This window comes from Pelobates fuscus, chromosome 1, assembly GCF_036172605.1.
Source record: "Pelobates fuscus isolate aPelFus1 chromosome 1, aPelFus1.pri, whole genome shotgun sequence".
Taxonomy (NCBI): domain Eukaryota; kingdom Metazoa; phylum Chordata; class Amphibia; order Anura; family Pelobatidae; genus Pelobates; species Pelobates fuscus.
Window position 1 is genome coordinate 254,454,786 of NC_086317.1, and position 22,510 is coordinate 254,477,295.

Here is a 22,510-nt window from a genome sequence, read left to right on the forward strand (position 1 = left end):
GGAGATCCTTTTGTTCTCAAATGGGTATCAAATTGAACTTCTCCTCTGCCTATCACCCTCAGTCTAACGGAGCTGCTGAACGTACCAATCAAAAGATCGAACAGTATCTGCGATGCTTTGTTTCCGAACACCAGGACGATTGGGTCGGTCTGATTCCTTGGGCGGAGTTCGCACACAATAACCTTGTTTGTGATTCAACTCGCTCTAGCCCTTTCTTCATGAACTATGGCTTTCATCCTTCGATTTTTCCTTCGGTTTCCTCTTCTCAGGGGATACCGTCGGTTGATGATCATGTCGCCAACCTGAAGAAATTATGGGATCAGACTCGGCAAATTCTGTTACATAGTTCTTCATTGTTCAAGAAACACGCTGACAAGCATAGAAGAGCGGCTCCTGTTTTTGTTCCTGGGGATAGGGTATGATTGAGTACTAAGAATATTCGCCTAAAAGTTCCATCTATGAAATTTGCTCCTCGCTACATAGGTCCTTACAGGGTTCTCACTCGTATCAACCCGGTTGCGTATCGCCTTGCTCTGCCACCTGCCTTACGCATTCCTAACTCTTTTCATGTCTCCTTGTTGAAACCCCTTATTTGCAACAAATTCTCCTCTAAGGTCTCCTCGCCTCGTCCTGTTCAGGTGGAGGGTCGGGAGGAGTACGAGGTCAGCTCCATCATTGATTCCAGAATTTCAAGGGGAAAATTGCAATATCTGGTCAACTGGAGGGGATATGGTCCTGAGGAGAGGAGTTGGGTACCTCAGGAGGACGTTCATGCTTCTCGCCTTCGCAGAGCATTTCACCTCCGCTTCCCATCTCGCCCCGGTTCCTTCCGCCCGGTGGGCGTATCTGAGAGGGGGGGTACTGTCAGGGTACCTGAGGCCTCTACCTCTAAGGGAGGTAGAGACTTGGTGGTTTGCCCGTCCAGGCGAGCTGTTTCCTTCGTTCCTCGCGGTTCATCCAGTCACTTAAACACCGGCCGCGAGGAATCCACGTCCTTTTCTAGCGGGACGCTCAATACGTGACGTCATGACGCTATCACGAGCGACCTGTCACTCAAGTGTCCGATATCCAATCGGTACTTGTCAGAGGCGTGATTACCATCCAGAGCCAGGGTATTTAAGCTTACTTCTCACTTCAGCTCATTGCCCTGTCGTGGTTCTAGCTTGTCTAGTCACTCAGTGCTCTGGTATTCTAGTTTGCTCTATTTGGTTTTGACTCGGCTTGTTGTACTACTCTGCTTCTCTGTTATCCCTTGACCCGGCTTGTCTCTCGCTTATCTGTCTTCTCGTTCCCTCGACCTCGGCTTGTCTCTGACTATTCTCTATTACTCTCGGTACGTTAGTCCGGCCATTCTAAGGCCCGGTATACGTACCTTTCCACTCTTTGTACTCTGCGTGTTGGATCCCTGTCCCGATCCTGACACCACCCTCAGAGAACGACTCAACCGACAGGTAGCAGACTACCTCGCCTTAACTGCAGATATCGACACTCTGAGGAGCGATGAACCCCTTGACTACTGGGTGTGCAGGCTTTGCGATAGAACTTCTGGCCTGCCCCGCTTCAAGTGTCCTGTCAGAAAGGACCTTCAGTGCAGCAGGAGGTATTGTCACTGAGAAGAGAAGTCGCCTAGGTCAAAAAAGTCTAGATTACCTCACCTTTATTAAGATGAATGAGGGATGGATCCCGAAGGGACTGACAGTGGGCGATACATTCGACTAAAAAAGGCCTGATGAGGGGGACGTAACAGGGATTAAACTGATAAGAATAGTACTACCTAACACACCACTCCTATCTGGTGGCACATTAGACTGCACGCGCAGTGCCCCAAATTTGAAGTAGGAGGACCTACCAAGCATCTTTGTCCATCTCCCTGTTCCCAAAATCAATGCTATATACACGTCCCCTGATAGGGGACGTAACAGGGATTAAACTGATAAGAATAGTACTACTTAACACACCACTCCTATCTGGTGGCACATTAGATTACATGCGCATTGCCCCAAATTTGAAGTAGGAGGACCAACCAAGCATCTTTTTCCATCTCCCGGTTCCTAAAATCGATGCCATATACACGTCCCCTGATAGGGGACGTAACAGGGATTAAACTGATAGGAATAGTACTACTTAACACACCTTATAATAACGCAGAGAGAGGCAATGCAGAGAGAGTAGTCTGAAGAAGAAAAGTCAGAGGAGGAAGGTGGCTTTGAGGAGGTGGAAGACCAAACACAGCAGGCGTTCCAGGGGGCTTGTTGTCACCTTTCGGGGACCCTTGGTGTTGTACATGGCTGGGTGGAGGAAGAGACCTTTAATGACATCAGTGAGGACAAGGAACGGGACATGGCTAGCTTGGTATCCAACCTTGTGCAAATGGGGAGTTTGCGGTTGTGCAAATGGACTGTTTGCGGTTGTTTGCGGTGCGTTAAACGGGGAATTTGGTCTATCACTGTAAAGCGGGCGTAACCCTTACACTACCTGATCGATACAACATCATACCTGATGTTTTAAAGCACGTTATTCCAAACAATTTAGGAATGTTAGGTGATTTATGCCCTTTATGGATTAAAACCAGACTCTGCATCAACTATGTAATTTTCCATGAGAGTTTTGCCATGGATCCCCCTCCGGCATGCCACAGTCCAGGTGTTAGTCCCCTTGAAACAACTTTTCCATCACTATTGTGGCAAGAAAGAGTCCCTGTGGGTTTTAAAATTCGCCTGCCTATTGAAGTCTATGGCGGTTCGACCGATTCGCCCGTTCGCGAACATTTGCGGAAATTTTATGTTTGCGACATCTCTAGTGATAACATGCTTGCTTCGTAAAGTTTAAAAACATCTGGGAAGGATATACCTCCTTTTACATGGCTTTTACACAAAATGTATTGAGATATCCTAGGCGGCCTATCTAACCATATCAATTTGGAAAGTATCTTTTGAAACTAACCAAGAATACCCTTCCCTACTCTGCAGGGTATAGCCCTAAAAAATTACAATAACTTTGGTAATAGAAATGCTTTGGTCATATTTAATCTGCCTATCCAAGAGCCCTCTATCTTTCTCCATTTGTTTGTTAGTACTTGAAATTTCCTTAATAAAATATCATAATTAACACATATCGAGTTGTCTATATCGAGGGAGATTTTAATACCAAGATAAATCAATATTATTTCTCCTCCAAGAAAAACTAAATTGTGAGGCCAAAAGCTCTTATTGGGGTCTTGGATAAAAAGGAAGACATAATTTTATTTTATTTTTTATATTAATCTTATAGTTTTTAAACTTTACTATAGAAATCTATAGTTTCTAGGACCAATGGAATTGAAAGTAAAGGATCTGTCAGAGTGAGAAGCACATCGTCTGCAAAAAGGGAGATTTTAATCTCTCCATTTTGAGTCTTAATCCCCTTTATATTAATATTATGTGTAATCATATTGGCTAATGGTTCAATGGTAAGAATATAGAACAGGGGTGCCAAAAGGCAACCCTGTCTAGTGCTATTTTTTACCTTAAAGGCATCAGATTTTTTTTGCTGAAGAGTTCATATAAAGTAACATAACTCTATTTCTTAATTGGCCCACGACGTCGAGCCCCCTCATATCAGAGTCAAGGAATCTACAATTGACTCTGTCGAAGGCCTTCTCAGCTTTGAGAGCCATAACAACAGCTCCCAATTTATCTTTATTAATCCTATGTATTAAATTAAATATTCTACGTGTATTGTGAGTAGTGCTTCTCCCCTTGACGAAGCCCGATTGATCGATGTTGACCTTAAGAACACTCTGAAAAGTATAGGAGCGATGGTTCTAGAAGTTTTTTTTGTAAAAAAATAGCAGAGAAACTGTCAGGACCAGGAGCTTTATTTAGTTTAAGATTATCGCATCCATAATTTCGGTTAATAGAATGGGGCATTCAGTATGTCTAATTTTCCTTGTTTAATTTCGGTAAATTAGGACTATTCAAAAATTCATCCATTTCCTTATTACTTTTCTCTACTTCTTTTAGATTATAGAATGATTTATAGAAATCTTCAAATGCTTGCGCAATATCTTGCAGGGAAGTTAACTGTTTATCTCCTATCGCTATTTGTTTAATCGATTTATCTTTAAGGTGGTTCCTGATTTTGTTAGATAGATCCTTATTTATTTTGTTATTATTATGATACCACCTTTGTTTGAGAAGAGCAATATTTTTATTTACCTTATCATATATTCTTTCTTTAATAGATTATCTTAAACTGGCTATTTCTATAACTAGTTCACTATTGAACTTAGTTTTATTTAAACGTTCTTTGATTGCTAATGTAAACTTCAACTCCTGGAGAGTTCTTTCATATTTCCATTTTAATTCTGAACCCAGCTTTATCATTAAGCCTCTCGCTAAACTTTTAAAAGTGCACCACAGCATTGGTGTAGGGACTTCACCATTATCATTAATATTTAAGAAATTATCAAATTCAGATGACAAGTTATTAATGCTATGTTCTTTTTTTTTTTTTTTTTAAAGGATTTCATTTAATCTCCACCTGGTCCTCAATCTATAGTTATATTTCAATTTAATATCAATAAATACCGGAGCATAGTCCGATATATGAGTTGATGATTGCTCCCAAAATTCCATCTTTTACCAGAAACAAATCTATGCGAGAATATGTCTGGTGGACTTGTGAAAAAAAAGTGTAGTCATTCTCGGTGGGATTCAAAGTCCTCCAACAATCATATAGTGAGTTTCTACTTGGGAACTCAGATAACTCCCCCAGTTTAAACTTCTGAAAATGTTGTTCTCTAATATTCTTATAACTTTTATCCACTCTGGGATCTACTATACAGTTAATATCCCCCCAAAAAACTATATTACCGCATGCTAGTTCGTCCACTTTCTCTATGATCTCGTCCAGGAAACTCACTGAGTTATAATTCGGAGCCTATATATTAATAAATGTATATAAAACGTAATAAATTTTTTAAAACAAGTATTAAACATCTACCAGACGTGTCTTTATCTAAATGAACAAGTTCAAATTTCACTTTAGTAGAGACGATTTTTTTTTTCATTTCCCTTTCATGTTTGCATTATAAACTATGGGATATTTCTTAAACTTCCATAGTCTACTTGGAAAATCCACCCAGTGAGTTTCCTGAACAAAAGCCATGTCTATGCGATTCTCAATCAAAAATGTTTACACTGTGCTCCTTTTTTGTGGGGAATTTAGACCCTGGACGTTCTAAGAAATCTAAGTGAGGCCATCAGTAATATTCCTAACCATTGGCCACTTGTCGACTCCCAAACTTATGACAAAAATAACATACCTAAAAATACACATAACAAAGCCCAAACAACAAGAAAGATCTACTCTAAAGAAGGGCAACTGTCCTTCTCTAGGAATCCAGTGAAAAAACATAATTAAACATTTCCCCCTAGATAGATCCTGCTAAGAATGCAGGAAAGAGAATTATGGGAAGAGGGGGAGGTATACCCTATCTTAAATATCCCTGCGGACAGGAGGGGAAAAACCAACAACCATCCATAAAGCCACAATATTTAATAGGATTATTTAACATTAATTTTGTAGACACTTTATCTATTAATGAATTTAAAGAATTAGCACAAGTGAAATTTGAAGGTACACTCTAGGGGAGCTATATAGCTCCTTATCATATTAATCAAACTCTTAATACACTGTTAATTAAGTTCTTTCAATATGTATGTATAAATTACTTTATCTATACTATTGATTTAATTTAACCATTTGTGAGTACTTTAAATGTGGGGAAAAAAAACTGAAGAAAAAGAAAAACAAATTCCCCCAATCTTAGCTTAACTCCTAAAAACAGCCCTACATCATGGTATCTATTACTCACATTAATCTAAAAGTGCTATGTGATTTACTATTATATCATTCAAATCTTCAATGCATCACTAATTAAATCTTCCCATATTACCATCCCACACTCTAACCACTTATATTTCCATATGTGAATTAAGAAAACATACTTATTTTTACAATTCTTAAGAAGTGGAGACCAACTGCCTTCTTCCACCAATATTATTAAATTAATTTAGTTTAATTTCACCTTTTGTGAGTCCTTTGTATAAAAAAGTGCTATGTGACTCACTATTTCAGGCCCTATTATATAATACCGACTCTCAATACTTCAATGATTTACATCTTCCTATAGTACTATTTTACATTTTTATTAATTATATATCGAAATGTGAGTTGAGAAAACATATATTTTTCCAATTCTTGAGAAGTGAATACCAACTCCCTGCTTCCATCTGACCCTCAAAATCTACTACCAATGAGTGCAACCAATAAAATATCCGACTATTTATAACATCAGACAGTCCTAACCTTACTATCTCTTTAACAATTTAGCTGAATTATAAAATAAAATTCAGCGAAGACAGAGAAAACAAAAATCTTTAGAAAATTGTTTGACAGTTAACAATGTCCTTCCCTCTCTCTCCACGGGGGACTATAGAATTGATTCTTATTATTCATTAACTAAATATTATGAATATTATGTCTTCTGAAGGCTCCAGGACTGAATTGCATCTTGCACTGCGATTACATCTTTCAAAAAATGATGTTAATTTTGAAAAAACACTGTAAGAGCCGTAGAAGAGTTCCATTTATATTTAATGTTGTGGGATCTCAGTACAGAGGTCTGTGCCGCAACGTTCTTTCTTGCCTGTTGAGTCGACAGAGATAAATCAGCAAATAGCTTAATATCTTTAAATTGAGGTTCTAAGATTGGATTTCTCTGCGCTGATTGCATGATCAGATTTTTTATGAAATTATTAGAGAAACAAACAATAATGTCTCTTGACATCTGATGGCATATTCTTAAGCCTGTAGAGTCTATGAAATCTTTCAAATAGAAAGTCACCTAGAGCCTTAGCAGGTATAAACTTTGAGAAAAAGGCTTTCAGGTATTCCTCCAATTTATCAGACGTAATCGACTTTGGAACGCCTCTTAATTTTATACTGTTTCTGTGAGATCGATCCTCCAAATCCACTACTTTAGTCTCCAGTATGTTAATCTTCTTTTCCATTTGGTTGTTTTAGATTAAGATTAAGTGTTCATTACTCTCATGCATTTTTTGTAATATATTAGATTGAAGTTACAATTTAGAGGATAATTGAGAGATAATTGAGAGATTTCCAACTGTAGTATATTCGATATATCTTCAGAATCTTGTTTTAACCGAAGACAAAGACCAATCTACTGCTTCAATGAGCATTTGCTGGGTAACATAATGTTGAGAGATTATTGAATGGTCTTCTTGGGTTAGATTTAAAGGAGCAGATTCTCTACGTTCACCTAATGATGGCCTTTTAACTAAGGTGTGGTCTTGGGATTTAGGCGAATAATATGAGTTGATATTTTTATTTTTCTCAGTATTTGTAGTAGTGGCTTTCTCTTTATCCATTTTTGGAGTCACTTTAGCAGTGTCTCTCTCTGTATAGCCCCACCCCTCAAAAAAAAAAAAAATACAAATTGCTGAAGTTCAAATTATCTTATTACTCAGGAACAATCACCATTCATTTATTCACATGCAAAAAATTGTCAAACCAACTTAATTAAATTCATTGAAATTGAACAAGTAGAATCATTATAACAAAATAACATTACACCTCATTGTAACTTGATTTACTTATCTTCAGAATACTGCTTAGCTCAGTCATAGGGCTGCGAACAATCTTCTTATTAATCTCCTTGTACTAGGAGCAATTAGGCGCCTTGAGTGACTTATTATATTTAATCTGACAGTTCCACAATGGGCAGAAAACAAAACACCTTGATTCAATGGACCAGGTAGATATTATAAATAGTTGTTGCTGTTTTGCTTTGACTTCAAAGCTATAATAGAGCTTATAACAGCCTTGGGTATATATTCAGTCTTCTTATTAGACTCCTTGTATTTAGATATGCTACTAGCTCCAAGTGGCTTTTAACCTGTAACTTAGTATCAAATACCAAGTCCTGCTACAATTGCCTTAGATCTTAAGTGTTGTTCAGAAGAGGACAGCAACATTCGCCAACAGCACACCAACAACACACTTCTGCTCACTTCAATACTTTCAATACTAAGGCTTAATTCAATGTCACTATTTAGCAGGATAGACTGCTTCAGAACATCAATCAGACAATATTACAACTCAGTATTGTTGCTTATTTTGGCTAGATTTAATACAGCGAATAGAAGTAACTGTCTGTCTGGAGTCCTAGATTTTGCTTGACTGTTCCCAGTTCCACTGTTCCATTCACAAGTCCTCGCTGTCCGCTGTCGCCACTCACTGCAGGCGGAATACGGCCCTTAAAACCACGGGAATACGGCAGGCAGCAGTAGGTTTGTCAGCAGGCTTAGAGCCCTCGGGAACCACTCTCCAAGGTAAAAGTTGATAAATTAGGTAACAAATCAACCCATTAATAGAAGGCTTTAACATGGGAGGCAAATTTGATGTGGGCTGCTTCAACGTTCTCACTGCGTTCTTGCTGTCGCCCAGTGTTTATCCCTCGACGCTGTAACGGGAGACCTCCTCCTCCTTCCCATAACCTTGTGGGGACAGTAGCGTGAGTGCTCACGTGTCAAGTCATCCCCGCCCCCTGAGTGGCTATTCATATCTTAATGGGAGCTGGAATCCCCCATTGCTCCAAAACTTTCCCACTGGAAATCCCCCATTGCTCCAAAACTTGGAGCGTTCCAATGAGAATACAACTTAATTTCCAATAAGAACAGATGTATTCCAATTTTACAGAACCTAAGCAATTACATATTTGGGGGGCATTGATCTCACTAAATTTACTGTGGTGATGTTTTGCAGCATGAGTGCTTTCAGGGTACTTTAAGAAAATTATGCTTTACTTCTTGAGGATAGTATCTCCATAGTTTCTTTAAACTTTGTTTCTACTGTGTTTAGATGTTGTCTTGTGATGGACCCCCATGTATTAATGTAGTGCGTTATATTCCTAATAATGACAAGGGAAACAGCTGTGAACTTTGCATCTTGCCTTCTGTATGGAACTTATTGTCCTCCTCCATCCCCTTTCCTTGTTCTATTTTTTGTTGCATTTTTGTTTTTTGGAAAGCAATAAAACTTAAATTGTAAAAAATTATTTGGTAACGTTTGTAATATTATTATAAATAAATGTAGATTGTGTTACTGCTATTTTGTTCTCCAGTAGAATATCATCACTAGGGAGACAAAATGTCTGTCTATGTTACAAAATGACAAACTGGTAGCTTCTGAAATGTTACATACTACCATATGAAAGAAGTGACCACCTTTTTCAGCCAGTATCAATAAGGTAGAACATTGAATGATTTATATTATGATAATATCACAGTGATCTCCTTGTTACTTATAGTGATATTACTTTCATAACATAAAACAAAACATGCTACCTAAAACCACGCCAAAATATACATTAAAACAGATTTTGGTGCTAGAAGAACAAATTTAGCCAATAATGTAACATGGTATTTTTCTTTTTCTACAGGAAGCCCAGTGATTACATTGCTGCAATTTATGAACTGAGTTCTCTAGTGGTGGAACGTAATCAATTTTTGCCCCACCACATTGACTTCATATATTATCTCTCTTCCAATGGACGGAGGTTCCGTCGGGCTTGCAATATCGTGCATGGCTTCACAGCGGGAGTTGTACAGCAGAGAAAGGAAGCCCTGCGAGATAAGGGGGTCGCTGAATGGATTAGGTCCAAGCAAGGGAAAACCAAAGACTTCATTGATATATTGTTACTTTCAAAGGTAGTCCCATAACCTATATTATTTTCCCTCCTCTTAAAACTCAAGTATATAAATTACATAATTATATAATCAGTACATTACAAGGTAAAACTGTATTCATTCCTGAACTGTTTATTCCTTTATTTGAATAAATACCTAGCATGCTTGTTGATGTTTATTTTATAGAATAAAATATAGGAAACATTAAGGACTATTAAGATAAATCCAGCAGTGATCTCCCATTGGCAGGAACATAAAAGCCATCACCTTTCATAGCTCCCATACTGGTAAATTACAGGACTTGATTTAAGGTGCTAGTCCATGCTGCTATCCTCTATTGCCTTCACTACCGCAATCCACTTCTCAGTGCTCTTACGTGTTCCTAACTTACCCTGTTACAATCTATAATGAATGCGGCGGCGAGCCTCATCTTCTGTTTGCCTGCACCACCCACTCCTATCCCCTCTGTCATGCCTTACATAGGACTAAATTTAAAATTGTGTATTCACAGACAAATATCTACATAATGCTGCCCCAACCTACTTATCCTCCCTAATACACAACTATGATAGACCTACGTATATCCTCTGTTCATACTCCCACCTCTGATGCTCACCTTCAAGACTTCTCTAGGGCTGCACCGCTTCTGTGGAACTCCCTTCCCTTCTCTATTAGAATTTCACCCTGTCTTCATTCCTTCAAAAAAATCATTTAAAACTCACTTTTTCAGGAAAGCATATGAATTAAACTGTTAATATCTTTCCCTCCCCGCACCATGATTCCTCTCAAATAAAAATACACTAAGCCCTCAGTGAATTTTATTTTAGCAACCCTACCCTTACCTTTTGTGTCACTATACCCCACTCCCTTTAGCATATAAGCTCATTTGAGCAGGGCCCTCAACCCCCTCTGTTCCTGTGTATCCAACTCATCTGGCTACAAATACATGTCTTTCAGTCCACCCATTGTACTGCACTGTAGAATTTGTTGGAGCTATATAAATAATAATATGGCACCCTCTCTATTATCTTCCTTATGGACTCTAAGGCAGCTGACTCTTGAACAAATTAAATAGTATATTTGCTGTTTCATAGATATGTAAATGTTTACATGTGTCAGTCAAGGGACAGGGTATATGCACAAAAACCACTGAACATCTCATAAAAACCGGTTAAGTTATATGTAATATTCAATAATATATATAGTGGAATACATTCCAAAGAAATGATAATCCCCTTATAATTAAAATGTATTTTATACAGCTAAATATAATAGATTTGATTTGAGTTTAACAGATAATTTGAGCTCATTTGATATAGAAAATGCCAGATGTCAGTGAATTATCGTGTGGAAATTCAGATAGCAAAAATGTTGTTGGAACAGTCCGTTACCATTCAGCTACTGTTCAGTTGAGAATTAATAAAATTGAAAGGAATGTTGTTATGGTGTCTGGAGGTCCCTTGCACTGGCTTAACAACTGGTTAAGGAACAGTTAAGGAATGGTTTAACCCCAAATTGTTAAATCCAGTGCTGTGTATGTATAGCTCTGTTCATCACCTTCCGCTTGTTTCTGAGGCTTGAATCAGGAAGCCTTGGATAGGGGTGCCGCTGATAGACTGAGATTGTCAGCTGATCCTTTCAGCCTATCAGTAGCTCCCCATTCGCGAAACGGCTTGAAAAATATACACTCTCAGACTATCAGCGGTACACCCAATTGAGACTTCCTGATTCAAGCCGTGGACAGAAGGTAATGGGCTGAACGAAATGGCACATTCAACATGTTGGGGCTAAACCATTAGTTCATAGTTTAACCCATGAAGGTAAAACAGCACCAGGGACCTCCGTTCACAATACCAATGTAGTTGTTCTGGAGCCCAGAGTGATACTTGAACTTTCAAAGCTGACAGAGCACTTTTTGTGTACTCTAAAATTGACCAAATAAGTGTAATTTTTGTTCAGGATGAGGATGGAAGCCAGCTATCTGATGAGGAGATGAGAGACGAAGTGGACACATTTATGTTTGAAGGTAGGATAAACATAACTAGTTATCATTTATAAACTATTTGAATAGCGATCAGCAGATACTGCCAATGTTTAACTCTTGTTTTTGCTGCTAACGGCTTTACAACTAATTAAAAGATTTCAAGGGTCTTATACATTTTTCCCAGCAAAAGTAGTGAATATTGAATGAATGTGTTCACAACAATTACAAACTTCCAAACCATCTAGAATCCTGGATTTATTGGTAACACCAAGCCCCATCTTATCCTGCACTACCCCCTTTCCTGCATTCATACCTTATTAGTGGGGAGGCATGTAAACAAGTATAATAATACTTTATTATTTGTGTAGGTTATGGCGCATCATTTCCAATTAGCCAAAGCGCAACATTTATCTATACAGATATTTTTCTTTTCAAAGGACATGACACAACAGCCAGTGGTTTATCTTGGATACTGTATAATTTGGCCCGTCACCCAGAATATCAAGAGAAGTGCAGGGAGGAGATTAGAGAGCTAATCCGAGGAAAAGACACTGAAGAACTGGACTGGTAATTACCCAAACAATAGATTTTTTTCAACATTTGACATTTAAAGCTCATTTTGTTTATTTAGTTTGTCTGACTAACCAAATACAACCTATCTATACGCATTTTGCAGAACTCTATGCCTTGTTGTTTTGTGGCTAATAAGGAAGATAAAAACGCAAATGTTTCAAGCCTGGCTTTGTTCACATGTACAGTTTGCTGTACATATGCTATGTACAAAAAAGATGGTTTGCATCTTTCTCAAAAGGGAACAAATGTTCTCAGTGAGCAGTTCAGAGGTTTTGCTAGGATGTATTTAAACTAGGAGGGGGGGGGGCAAAAGGGTGATAACACATCAATCCAATAATAAAAGTTAGTGAGGCGAACATAGAGTCCGTTAGAATTTGGTAATCACACAGTAACTCGGGTAGGTGTGATTTATAGGCCCCCACTGACGAATTAAAGAGTTAGATAATCTACTAGATGAGGAAATAGCTAAAATGACAATGAAGGGTGAAGTTATCATCATGGGTGACTTTAATCTTCCTGATGTGAATTGGAAAAGAAAAATAGCTGCTTGTGCCAGGAGCACACATATTCTAAACACCCTACTGGAATTGCCTCTAAAACAAGTCATTGAGGAGCCAACTCGTAAAGAGGCCATACTAGATTTAGTGTTAACAAATGGAGATTTGGTATCAGATATTACTGTAGGTGAAAGTTTAGGATCCAGTGATCATCAGTCAGTGTGGTTTAATATAAGAACAGTGACTGAGTCACACCACACAAAAACAAAAGTTTTAGACTTTAGAAAAACAGACTTTTCTAAAATTAGAATATGTGTAAAGGAGTCATTATGAGACTGGAGCAATTTAAATGGAGTCCAAGAGAAATGGGATTATTTAAAAGTTGCACTACTGAAGGCAACAGAAAATTGCATTAGGCTTGTCAGTAAAAGCAACAAAATCAAGAAACCACAGTGGTACTCCGCAGATGTGGCCAAAATAGTAAAAAACTAAAAGTTAGCATTTAGTAAGTATAAAAAAAACCAGAGCAAGTTATAAGAGCTTCCAAATCACACACAAGAGAAAATAGCACAGTCAGTAAAAAGGGGGGACAAAACTTTTTTTAGATACATAAATGAGGAAAGAAAAGTAAAACAAGGATTAGTTAAATTAAAAACAAAAGAAGGAAGGTATGTAGAAGAGGATAAACGTCTAGCTGACTGCCTCAATTAATATTTGTGTTCAGTATTTACAGATGAAAATGAAGTTAAGAAAAAGGATAAATGAGTAATTTATTACACATGAGTTTACAGAGGAAGAGGTTCTATTTCAACTGTCAAAAGTAAAGATAAATAAGTCAATGGGACCTCATGGAATACACCCAAAGCTATTAAAAGAGCTTAGTGGTGTACTCGCAAAACCATTAACAGATTTATTTAACCAATCATTGTTAACAGGAGTAGTCCCAGAAGATTGGAAGTTAGCGAATGTTGTGCCCATTCACAAGAAAGGTAATAGGGAGGAGTCGGGCAACTATAGGCCAGTAAGCCTTACTTCAGTAGTGGGGAAAGTGATGGAAACCATATTAAAGGATAGGATTGTTGAACATCTAAAAACACATGGATTTTAAGATCAGAGACAACATGGGTTTACTTCAGGGAGATCATGTCAAACTAATCTTATTGATTTTTTTGATTGGGTAACTAAAATTATAGATCAGGGTGGTGCAGTAGACATTGCTTACCTAGATTTTAGTTAGGCTTTTGACACTGTTGCACATAGAAGGCTTATCAATAAATTGCAATCTTTGAGTTTGGATTCCAATATTGTTGAATGGGTAAGGCAGTGGCTGAGTGACAGGCAACAGAGGATTGTAGTCAATGGAGTATATTCGAAGCTTGGGCTTGTCACCAGTGGGGTACCTCAGGGATCTGTACCTGGACCCATTCTCTTTAATATTTTTTATTAGTGATATTGCAGAATGGTGGTAAGGTATGTCTTTTTTCTGATGATACTAAGATATGTAACAGGGTTGATGTTCCAGGAGGGATACGCCAAATGGCAAATGATTTAGGTAAAAATGGTCAGAGTTGTGGCAACTGACATTTAATGTGGATAAGTGCAAGATAATGCATCTTGGACGTAAAAACCCAAGGGCAGAGTACAGAATATTTGATAGAGTCCTAACCTCAACATCTGAGGAAAGGGATTTAGGGGTGATTATTTCTGATGACTTAAAGGTAGGCAGACAATGTAATAGAGCAGCAGGAAATGCTAGCAGAATGCTTGATTGTATAGGGAGAGGTATTAGCAGTAGAAATAGGGAAGTGCTCATGCCATTGTATAGAACACTGGTGAGACCTCACTTGGAGTATTGTACGCAGTACTGGAGACCGTATCTCCAGAAGGATATTGATACTTTAGAGAAAGTTCAGAGAATGGCTACTAAACTGGTTTATGGATTGCAGGATAAAACTTACCAGGAAAGGTTAAAGGATCATAACATGTATAGCTTGGAGGAAAGACGAGGCAGGGGGATATGATAGAAACATTAAAATACATAAAGGGAATCAACACAGTAAAGGAGGAGACTATATTTAAAAGAAGAAAAACTACCACAACAAGATTACATAGTCTTAAATTAGAGGGACAAATCTTTAAAAATAATATCAGGATGTATTACTTTACTGAGAGGGTAGTGGATGCATGGAATAGCCTTCCAGCTGAAGTGGTAGAGGTTAACACAGTAAAGGAGTTTAAGCATGCGTGGGATAGGCATAAGGCTATCCTAACTATAAGATAAGGCCAGGGACTAATTAAAGTATTTAGAAAATTGGGCAGACTAGATGGGCCGAATGGTTCTTATCTGCCTTCACATTCTATGTTTCTATATTTCTATATCTTTGCTGGGCAGGAGCCTATTGGGTATGTACAACACTCCCAGTGAAAGCCATTGAAGCTCCAAACATAAATCTCCCATTCCCTGGCTTCTACAAACTTTGTAATCTTTAACTGAGGGCTTGTGTTTTTCTTTAGAATGTTCTATTTAGAATATGCATTTAGAAATGTATTTACGTATCTAAGGAATTCTACATAGATAGAGCTCCCTTATCTCATTGGTAATGTGGACATTTGTACAGAGACAAGGGCAGTTTTGTTTTCATTCTATACATCTGTGACAGATTTGCTTATCCTTTGCTCATCCTTACCTAGCATACTGGAGGAAGTTGAACACTTTTTTTTTATAAGACAAAAAGAAGGAAATCAGTTTTACAGCTCTCGCTATGCTAGTCCACTATTATTTTCAATGACTAGTTATACATGTACCTCCAAGCCAACACAACAGATATAAAGGCTACAACATGAAACAGCCAAGAAACTGGCAAATCTCGCTGGCAGATTATTGCTAGGTATACAATTAAAGCAGCACTGTCATGCCGAACTTACCTTTCCTCAATCTCTTCCTCTTCTCCCCCTCTCTCGGGATCTGTTATTCTTTTCTTCCTGTCTTCTTTAGTTTTCTTTAAAATCATAAGACAAAGAAGGGACTCTTTGCCTTATGGAGGATTCCTTCGCTTGACCAGCTCTGACCAGCGGAGGAGCAAAGTGTGCTTCATTTCCACTGGTCAGAGCAATTTTCCCATGATCCCTAGCTTTCCTCCCTGTTCCCACAATGCTTCCTGTCAGTATTGCCGAACGTCCTGTCACTTAGACAGAACGCCGGCAAAACTGCCGAATTGCATCCTAACAGAATGAGAAGAGTTTCTCCATTGGTGTTAGGATGCAATTCGGTACTTTGTTCGTATCGGAATTTCATTCTAATGAATGAAACTCCGATCCTATTCATTGCCGCGGCTGCATCTTGCAGCCGCTTAGTAGATAACTCCCTAATTCCTACGGTATCAGGGAGCTATCTACTAAAAGGCTGAAAGACCTAAATTGGTCTTTCAGCCAAATTTACTAATAATAAGTAAAGATTACTTAGTATTAGTAAATAATATGCCCCTACTCGCTATATCGTGAGTAGGGGCATATGTAGTAAGCAATGAGCAGCCTATAGCTGCTCACTGTAAAAAACTAAACACCTAATAACCTCCCCCCCCCTGCACGGCTGGTGTCCTGCCCCCACCCCTGCGCGGTGGGTGGGGGCCCTAAATAAAGATGGGGGGGACCTACTGTCCTCCCCCCTGGCCCCCACCCCTGCGCAGTGGGTGGGGGCCCTAATAAAACAATAAGGGGGGAGGGACCTACTGTCCTCCCCACTGGCCCCCATCCCTGTGCGGTGGGTGGGGGCCCTAATAAAACAATAAGGGGGGGACCTACTGTCCTCCCCCCTGGCCCCCACCCCTGCGCGGTGGGTGGGGGCCCTAATAAAACAATAAGGGGTGGGACCAACTGCCCTCCCCCCCAGCCCCCACCCCTGCGCGGTGGGTGGGGGCCCTAATAAAACAATAAGGGGGGGACCTACTGTCCTCCCCTCTGGCCCCCACCCCTGATTGGTGGGTGAGGGCCCTAAATAAAGATAGGGGGATACCTACTGTCCTCCCCCCCGGCCCCCACCCCTGAGCGGTGGGTGGGGGCCCTAAATAAAGATAGGGGGGGACCTACTGTCCTCCCCCCAAGCCCCCACCCCTGAGCGGTGGGTGGGGGCCCTAATAAAACAATAAGGGGGGGGACCTACTGTCCTCCCCCCCTGGCCCCCACCCCTGCGCGGTGGGTGGGGCCCTAATAAAACAATAAGGGGGGGACCTACTGTCCTCCCCCCCGGCCCCCACCCCTGAGCGGTGGGTGGGGGCCCTAAATGAAACACCCCCCCAATCAAGGAGACTAGGGGTCCCAAGTCACCCCCCCCCCCACCCAAAACAAACTATCCCCTACCTACCCCCCTCACCCTAAAAATAGTGAGGGGGGAATAAAATAACTAACCTGTAACAAAAAAAAAATTCAACTTACCATTTGACGTCTTCTTTTTTTCAAAATCTTCTTTCTTCAGCCCCCAAAAAGGCCAAATAAAAATCCATCATACCCGTTGAACTAAAAATAAAATAAAAAACCCGAGCGCAAAAAAAAACCCGCCGAAAAAGAAAAAACCTGAGCGCAAAAAAAATAATCCATCTTCACCCATGGAGGGCTCCAAAGAACTTTCCCACGCTTGTAAAATGACACAGAGCACTGTGATTGGATGGCTTGAAAGAAGATTTTAGAAAAAAGAAGACGTCAAATGGTAAGCTTATTTTTTTTTTACAGGTTAGTTATTTTATTCCCCCCTCCCTATTTTTAGGTTGATGGGGGTAGGTAGGGGATAGTTTGTTTTGGGTGGGGGGGGGTGACTAGGGGCTTGGGACCCCTATTCACCTTGATTGGGGGTGTGTGTTTCATTTAGGGCCCCCACCCACCGCTATGGGGTGGGGGCCGGGGGGGAGGACAGTAGGTCCCCCCCTTATTGTTTTATTGGGGCCCCCACCCACCGCGCAGGGGTGGGGGCCAGGGGGGGGAGGACAGTAGGTCCCCCCCTTATTGTTTTATTAGGGCCCCCACCCACCGCTCAGGGGTGGGGGCCGGGGGGGGAGGACAGTAGGTCCCCCCCTATCTTTATTTAGGGCCCCCACCCACCGCTCAGGGGTGGGGGCTGGGGGGAGGACAGTAGGTCCCCCCCTATCTTTATTTAGGGCCCCCACCCACCGCACAGGGGTGGGGGCCAGGGGGGAGGACAGTAGGTCCCCCCCTTATTGTTTTATTAGGGCCCCCACCCACCGCGCAGGGGTGGGGGCCAGGGGGAGGACAGTAGGTCCCCCCCTTATTTTTTTATTAGGGCCCCACCCACCGCGCAGGGGTGGGGGCCAGGGGGGGAGGACAGTAGGTCCCCCCCCTTATTTTTTTATTAGGGCCCCCACCCACTGCCTAGGTGGTGGGGGTCAGGGGGGAAGACAGTAGCCCCCCATTACTATTATGGCCCCCACCCGCCGCCCAGGGGTGGGGGAGGACAGTAGGTCCCCCCCCCCACCCCCCTATTACCTTTTTTTTTACACTGTTGCTCACAGGCTGCTCACTGTTTAGTGGACATGCCCCTACTCGCGGTATAGCGAGTAGGGGCATTGGGGAGATTTTAATCTCCCTTATGCTATTATGGGGGTCATATTGACCCCCATAGAGTGAGGGGGGGGACCTGGGGGGCTTATGAAGTGGTGGGGAGCACAGCTCCCTGCCGCTTCTGTCTTTACATATTACAAGGAGGGAGCTGCACGCCGGTAGCTCCCTCCTTGTAATAAACCGAACAAACAAACGAACACTGATATTCGGTGTTTGTTTGTTCGTTTGATTTTTTCTATTCATTCATTCGTCTGTCTGATGAATGAATGAATAGGTGAAATTCCCGTTCGCATGTCCAGGTGTTTCACAGGGCATGTGCGGGAATCTCACAGTCTATCTAGTGTGGGCAGATGACGTGTCCCTCAGGGACTTCACCTACCCACACAAAGATGGCGGCACCCTGAATATAGATCCGGGCAGAAAATAAAGAATACAAAATAGGTAATGTGGGGGGCTTAGGGGCATTTGGGGGTGACTAGGGGGTCAATTGGATGTAGTGGAGGCGGGAGGGGGGTTAAAAAAAACGGGATTCGGCATGACAGTGCCTCTCGCCTAGTTACCAGCCTAGGCAGTAGAAGCATGGCTTGTTTTTAAGGTTTGCTTTATAAAGGTACAGTTTTTTATTTTTTTATACTGTGCTAACAAATTCTGGTGAGCTGTACAATAGGTGGACTAACAAACATTTATTTGCAACAAGATGAATTGGACGTACAGGAACAGAGGGTGTTGAGTAAACATGTGCAATTAGTTTCGTTCCGACTTTAGAATTTTGGCAATTCGGACATTCGGATGCCAGGAGAGAGATGGGAAATTAAGAAAATGATGACAGGAATCTAACCCTATCCCTACTAGGTTTAGGGTTAGGGAATTGCCGAAGTCCCAAATTCCCAAAGTGCCAAATTCCCGAATTCCCAATTTGCCGAAGTCCTGAATTTCGGAAGTTTAGAACCGAACCAATTTTTTTGCCCATACATATCCCTAGTGTGCTCAAACAAGCCTACATTCTAGAAGGAGTGGGGTATAGTGGCCCAAGAGGTAAGGGTTAGATGTATTTCATGCATGGGGAAAAGTTGGTTACTATAATAGTTTATAATGAAGAGTTAGACTTTTTTGGATGACACTGTTGCAGGATAGGAACCAGGGAAGCTATTAACAGTTTAGTTGATATGCTTTCCTAAGGAAGTGAGTTTTAAATGATTTAATTATCTTTTGAAGGAACTGAGATTGGGTGAGAGTCTAACAGAACATGGAGGGGTGTTCCATAGGAAACACGCAGCCCTAGAGAAGTCTTGAATGTAGGCGTCAGAGGTTTGAGCACAAACAGACAATAGACACAGTTCTTCAGTGGAGTATAGGGACCTGGACAGGACATAGTTGTGAATTAGTGAGATTAGGAAGGAACAGCGTTATGTACAGATTTGTAAGCAAGTACCATAATTTTAAAATGAGCCCTAACTTTTACGGGAAGTCAGTGTATAGACTAAAAGAGGTAGTTGGAAGACAGGAAGACGAGCATCACCCCTACATTTACTATAGACTGTAACGGAGACACCAGCAGGGAACCATTAAGAAGCGGATTGCAGTAGTCAAGGCCAGAGATGATAGAGGCATGGACCAGCACCTTAGCAGGATCTGGCGTTAGAAAGGGGCAGTTACAAGTTATGTTTTGAGGTGGAAGCAGTAGGAATCGGTGAGTGACTGGACATGATGGGTGAAGCTGAGATTGGAGTCAAACAGAATACCCAGGCAGTGAGCCTGCGAGGTAGAGCTGATGGTAGTGCTATTAACTTGGAGAGACAGACACAGGAGTAGCAACACTTGAGGTTGGACAAGTTTTGGACAGATTAAGTTTAAGTTAATGAGCAGCCATCCAGTTAGAAATAGAAGAGAGGCAGTCAGAGAAATGAGTCAAAAAGGATGTCAAGAGATCAGGAGTGGACAGATAAATTTGTGTGTCATCTGCATAGAAATTACATTGGAAGCCAAAAAAGCTGATGAGTTTACCGAGGAAGGCAGTATAAATGGAGAACAGTAGGGGTCCAAGGACAGAACCTTGAGGGACACAAACAGACAGGGGAGAAGAGGAATATCTAGAAAAAAACACACTGAAAGAGCACTGGGAGAGGTAGGAGGAGAACCAGGAAAGATCAGAGTCTCATAGGCAGAGATTACGGAGGATGAGAAAAAGTTGTTGATGATCAACAGTGTCAAAAGCAGCAGAAAGGTTAAGGAGAAGTAGGAGAGAGTAGTTACCCTTGAATTAAGCACCAATTAAATCATTGGATACTTTGGTCATGACAATTTTAACATAGTGATTAGCAGACTAAAGCACGTTGAGCAGAGTGTTGGATCCAAGGAAGTCAGTCAATCTAGTGTACACAACTCTCTTGAGGATCTTGGAGGCTATTAGAAGTAGCTAGATAGGTCGGTAGTTGGATGGAGAATTAGGGACAAGATTGGGCTTTCTAGAATTGGGCAGATGGTTGCATGCTGGAAGGGTAAAGGAAATATGCCAGAGGAGAGGGAGAGATTGCATATTTTAGTGAGGGGCAAAGCAAGAAATGGAGACAGAGTGCAAGTGAGATATAAGGGAATAGAATTGTAGGAACAAGTGGTATGGCCAGAGGACTGAAGCAGAGCAGGAACCTCTGCTGGTGTAGCAGGTGTGAGTAAGCATAGAACAGAGCATGGAGTGGGGTTGGGTGAAGTATTGGTAGGAGTAGGAGAGAGTTCAAAGGTCTCTTTCCAATTAGCAAAAATATTCTCAGTGAAGTGAGTTGTGAATTTCTAGATGAGTTTTGTTCAGGTCTGAGGCAGGAAAAATTGAACTCAGGCATGTGCTTATGGCCGTGGATCAACTGTTGGAGCTCTGAGTTCTGTTCAGTTCTGAGGTAAGAAACATTTAACTCAGGCTGTGGGAGAGAGATAATAGGGTCAGATAGGCTTGCAATAAAACTATGGAAAAGCTATGGACTGGGGAGATGCATCTATGCACAGATGAAGTAAGTCAAGCAAAACTAGCATATGGGTAGGTATCAATAAAAGAAGGGGGGAATGCAAAAATCACAGATAAAAGTAATTAGAGGTATGGGAATATAAGGGAATAATATAGTTAAGCAAACATGTCAAATATATGGAGTTGTACAGTGACTTTGTATTACTGCAGTTAGCAGCCAAGTTACCAAATCTAGTATTATCTAGCATCTAGCATCTAGGAAAAGGCAGCCATGTTGGTTTTATGAAAAGAGACATCGTAGAAAATATTGACCACATTCTCTGTTGAATGCTTTTGTTGCCCTGTAGAGTCTAAAACCTGACAAACTGAGGCTGCTATGAAGAGACTGAAATATGCCAACTGGATATGAAGTTGTCCCTCACAATGTATGTAGTTACATTGGGGGGCAATTGTATCATTTTTGTTCAATACTCATGAATGCAAGCTTATATCCATCAGGATCATCTTACCCATTCATCGGAGGACAATGAAATATGTACTTTTGTATGATGTGATGGATTTCCCAGCAATGGGGCAAACCAATTAGCCATGGTTTGCGCTCTTATCTGGATCCACCCTGGATACGGGTGCCAGAAATAATTCCTCCACTGAAAATGTGCATCTGGCTGGGGAAAGGGAGGGAAGAGGGGAAGTCCCATTGTAAGAGGATAGCCAAACGGTATAATATGAGATATTTACCAAGGTTAATGAAGTCATCCAGTGTGGACCAAATTTTAAAATACATGGACAATGTAACAAAATGCTTAAAATGCTTCAAATACATGGACAATGTAACCAAAGCTTAATGTTATCATCAATAGCTCCCAATATCACGTAAGAAGGGAATATTTTGCTTAGGATCATTAAGGCAGTTGGCATTTAGCGAAATTACTTTAAAAGTCATGATGACTGAAGAAAAATTGTATCTGATGTTCTCTTCAAACAAACAAAAAAAAAGAAATACAATAACCAAAGTATTTACAATTCAATGCCTGAGAAAGAAAGAGACCTGGATCCATCCACTGCCAGGCAATTAGTCACTGTTTAGCTACAGTTATCATCAAAAAGATCTAGAGGGGAACATAATAGCCCCAACTACCACAGCAAAAAAATTATGTGCTAAACAAAGGTCAGTATGAAA

General features: G+C 40.7%; 1 protein-coding gene across 3 annotated transcripts in view; it reads left to right on the top strand.

Annotated features, from left to right (window-relative positions):
* LOC134612200 (ultra-long-chain fatty acid omega-hydroxylase-like) overlaps positions 1-22,510 on the top strand; it is a 99,196-nt gene that overhangs the window by 73,681 nt on the left and 3,005 nt on the right. For all 3 annotated transcript variants that reach the window (XM_063456560.1, XM_063456553.1, XM_063456554.1), the window contains exons 7-9: positions 9,506-9,773; positions 11,712-11,778; positions 12,174-12,303. In XM_063456560.1, the coding sequence (XP_063312630.1) occupies positions 9,506-9,773; positions 11,712-11,778; positions 12,174-12,303 (465 nt within the window). The remainder of the gene's footprint in view (positions 1-9,505; positions 9,774-11,711; positions 11,779-12,173; positions 12,304-22,510) is intronic.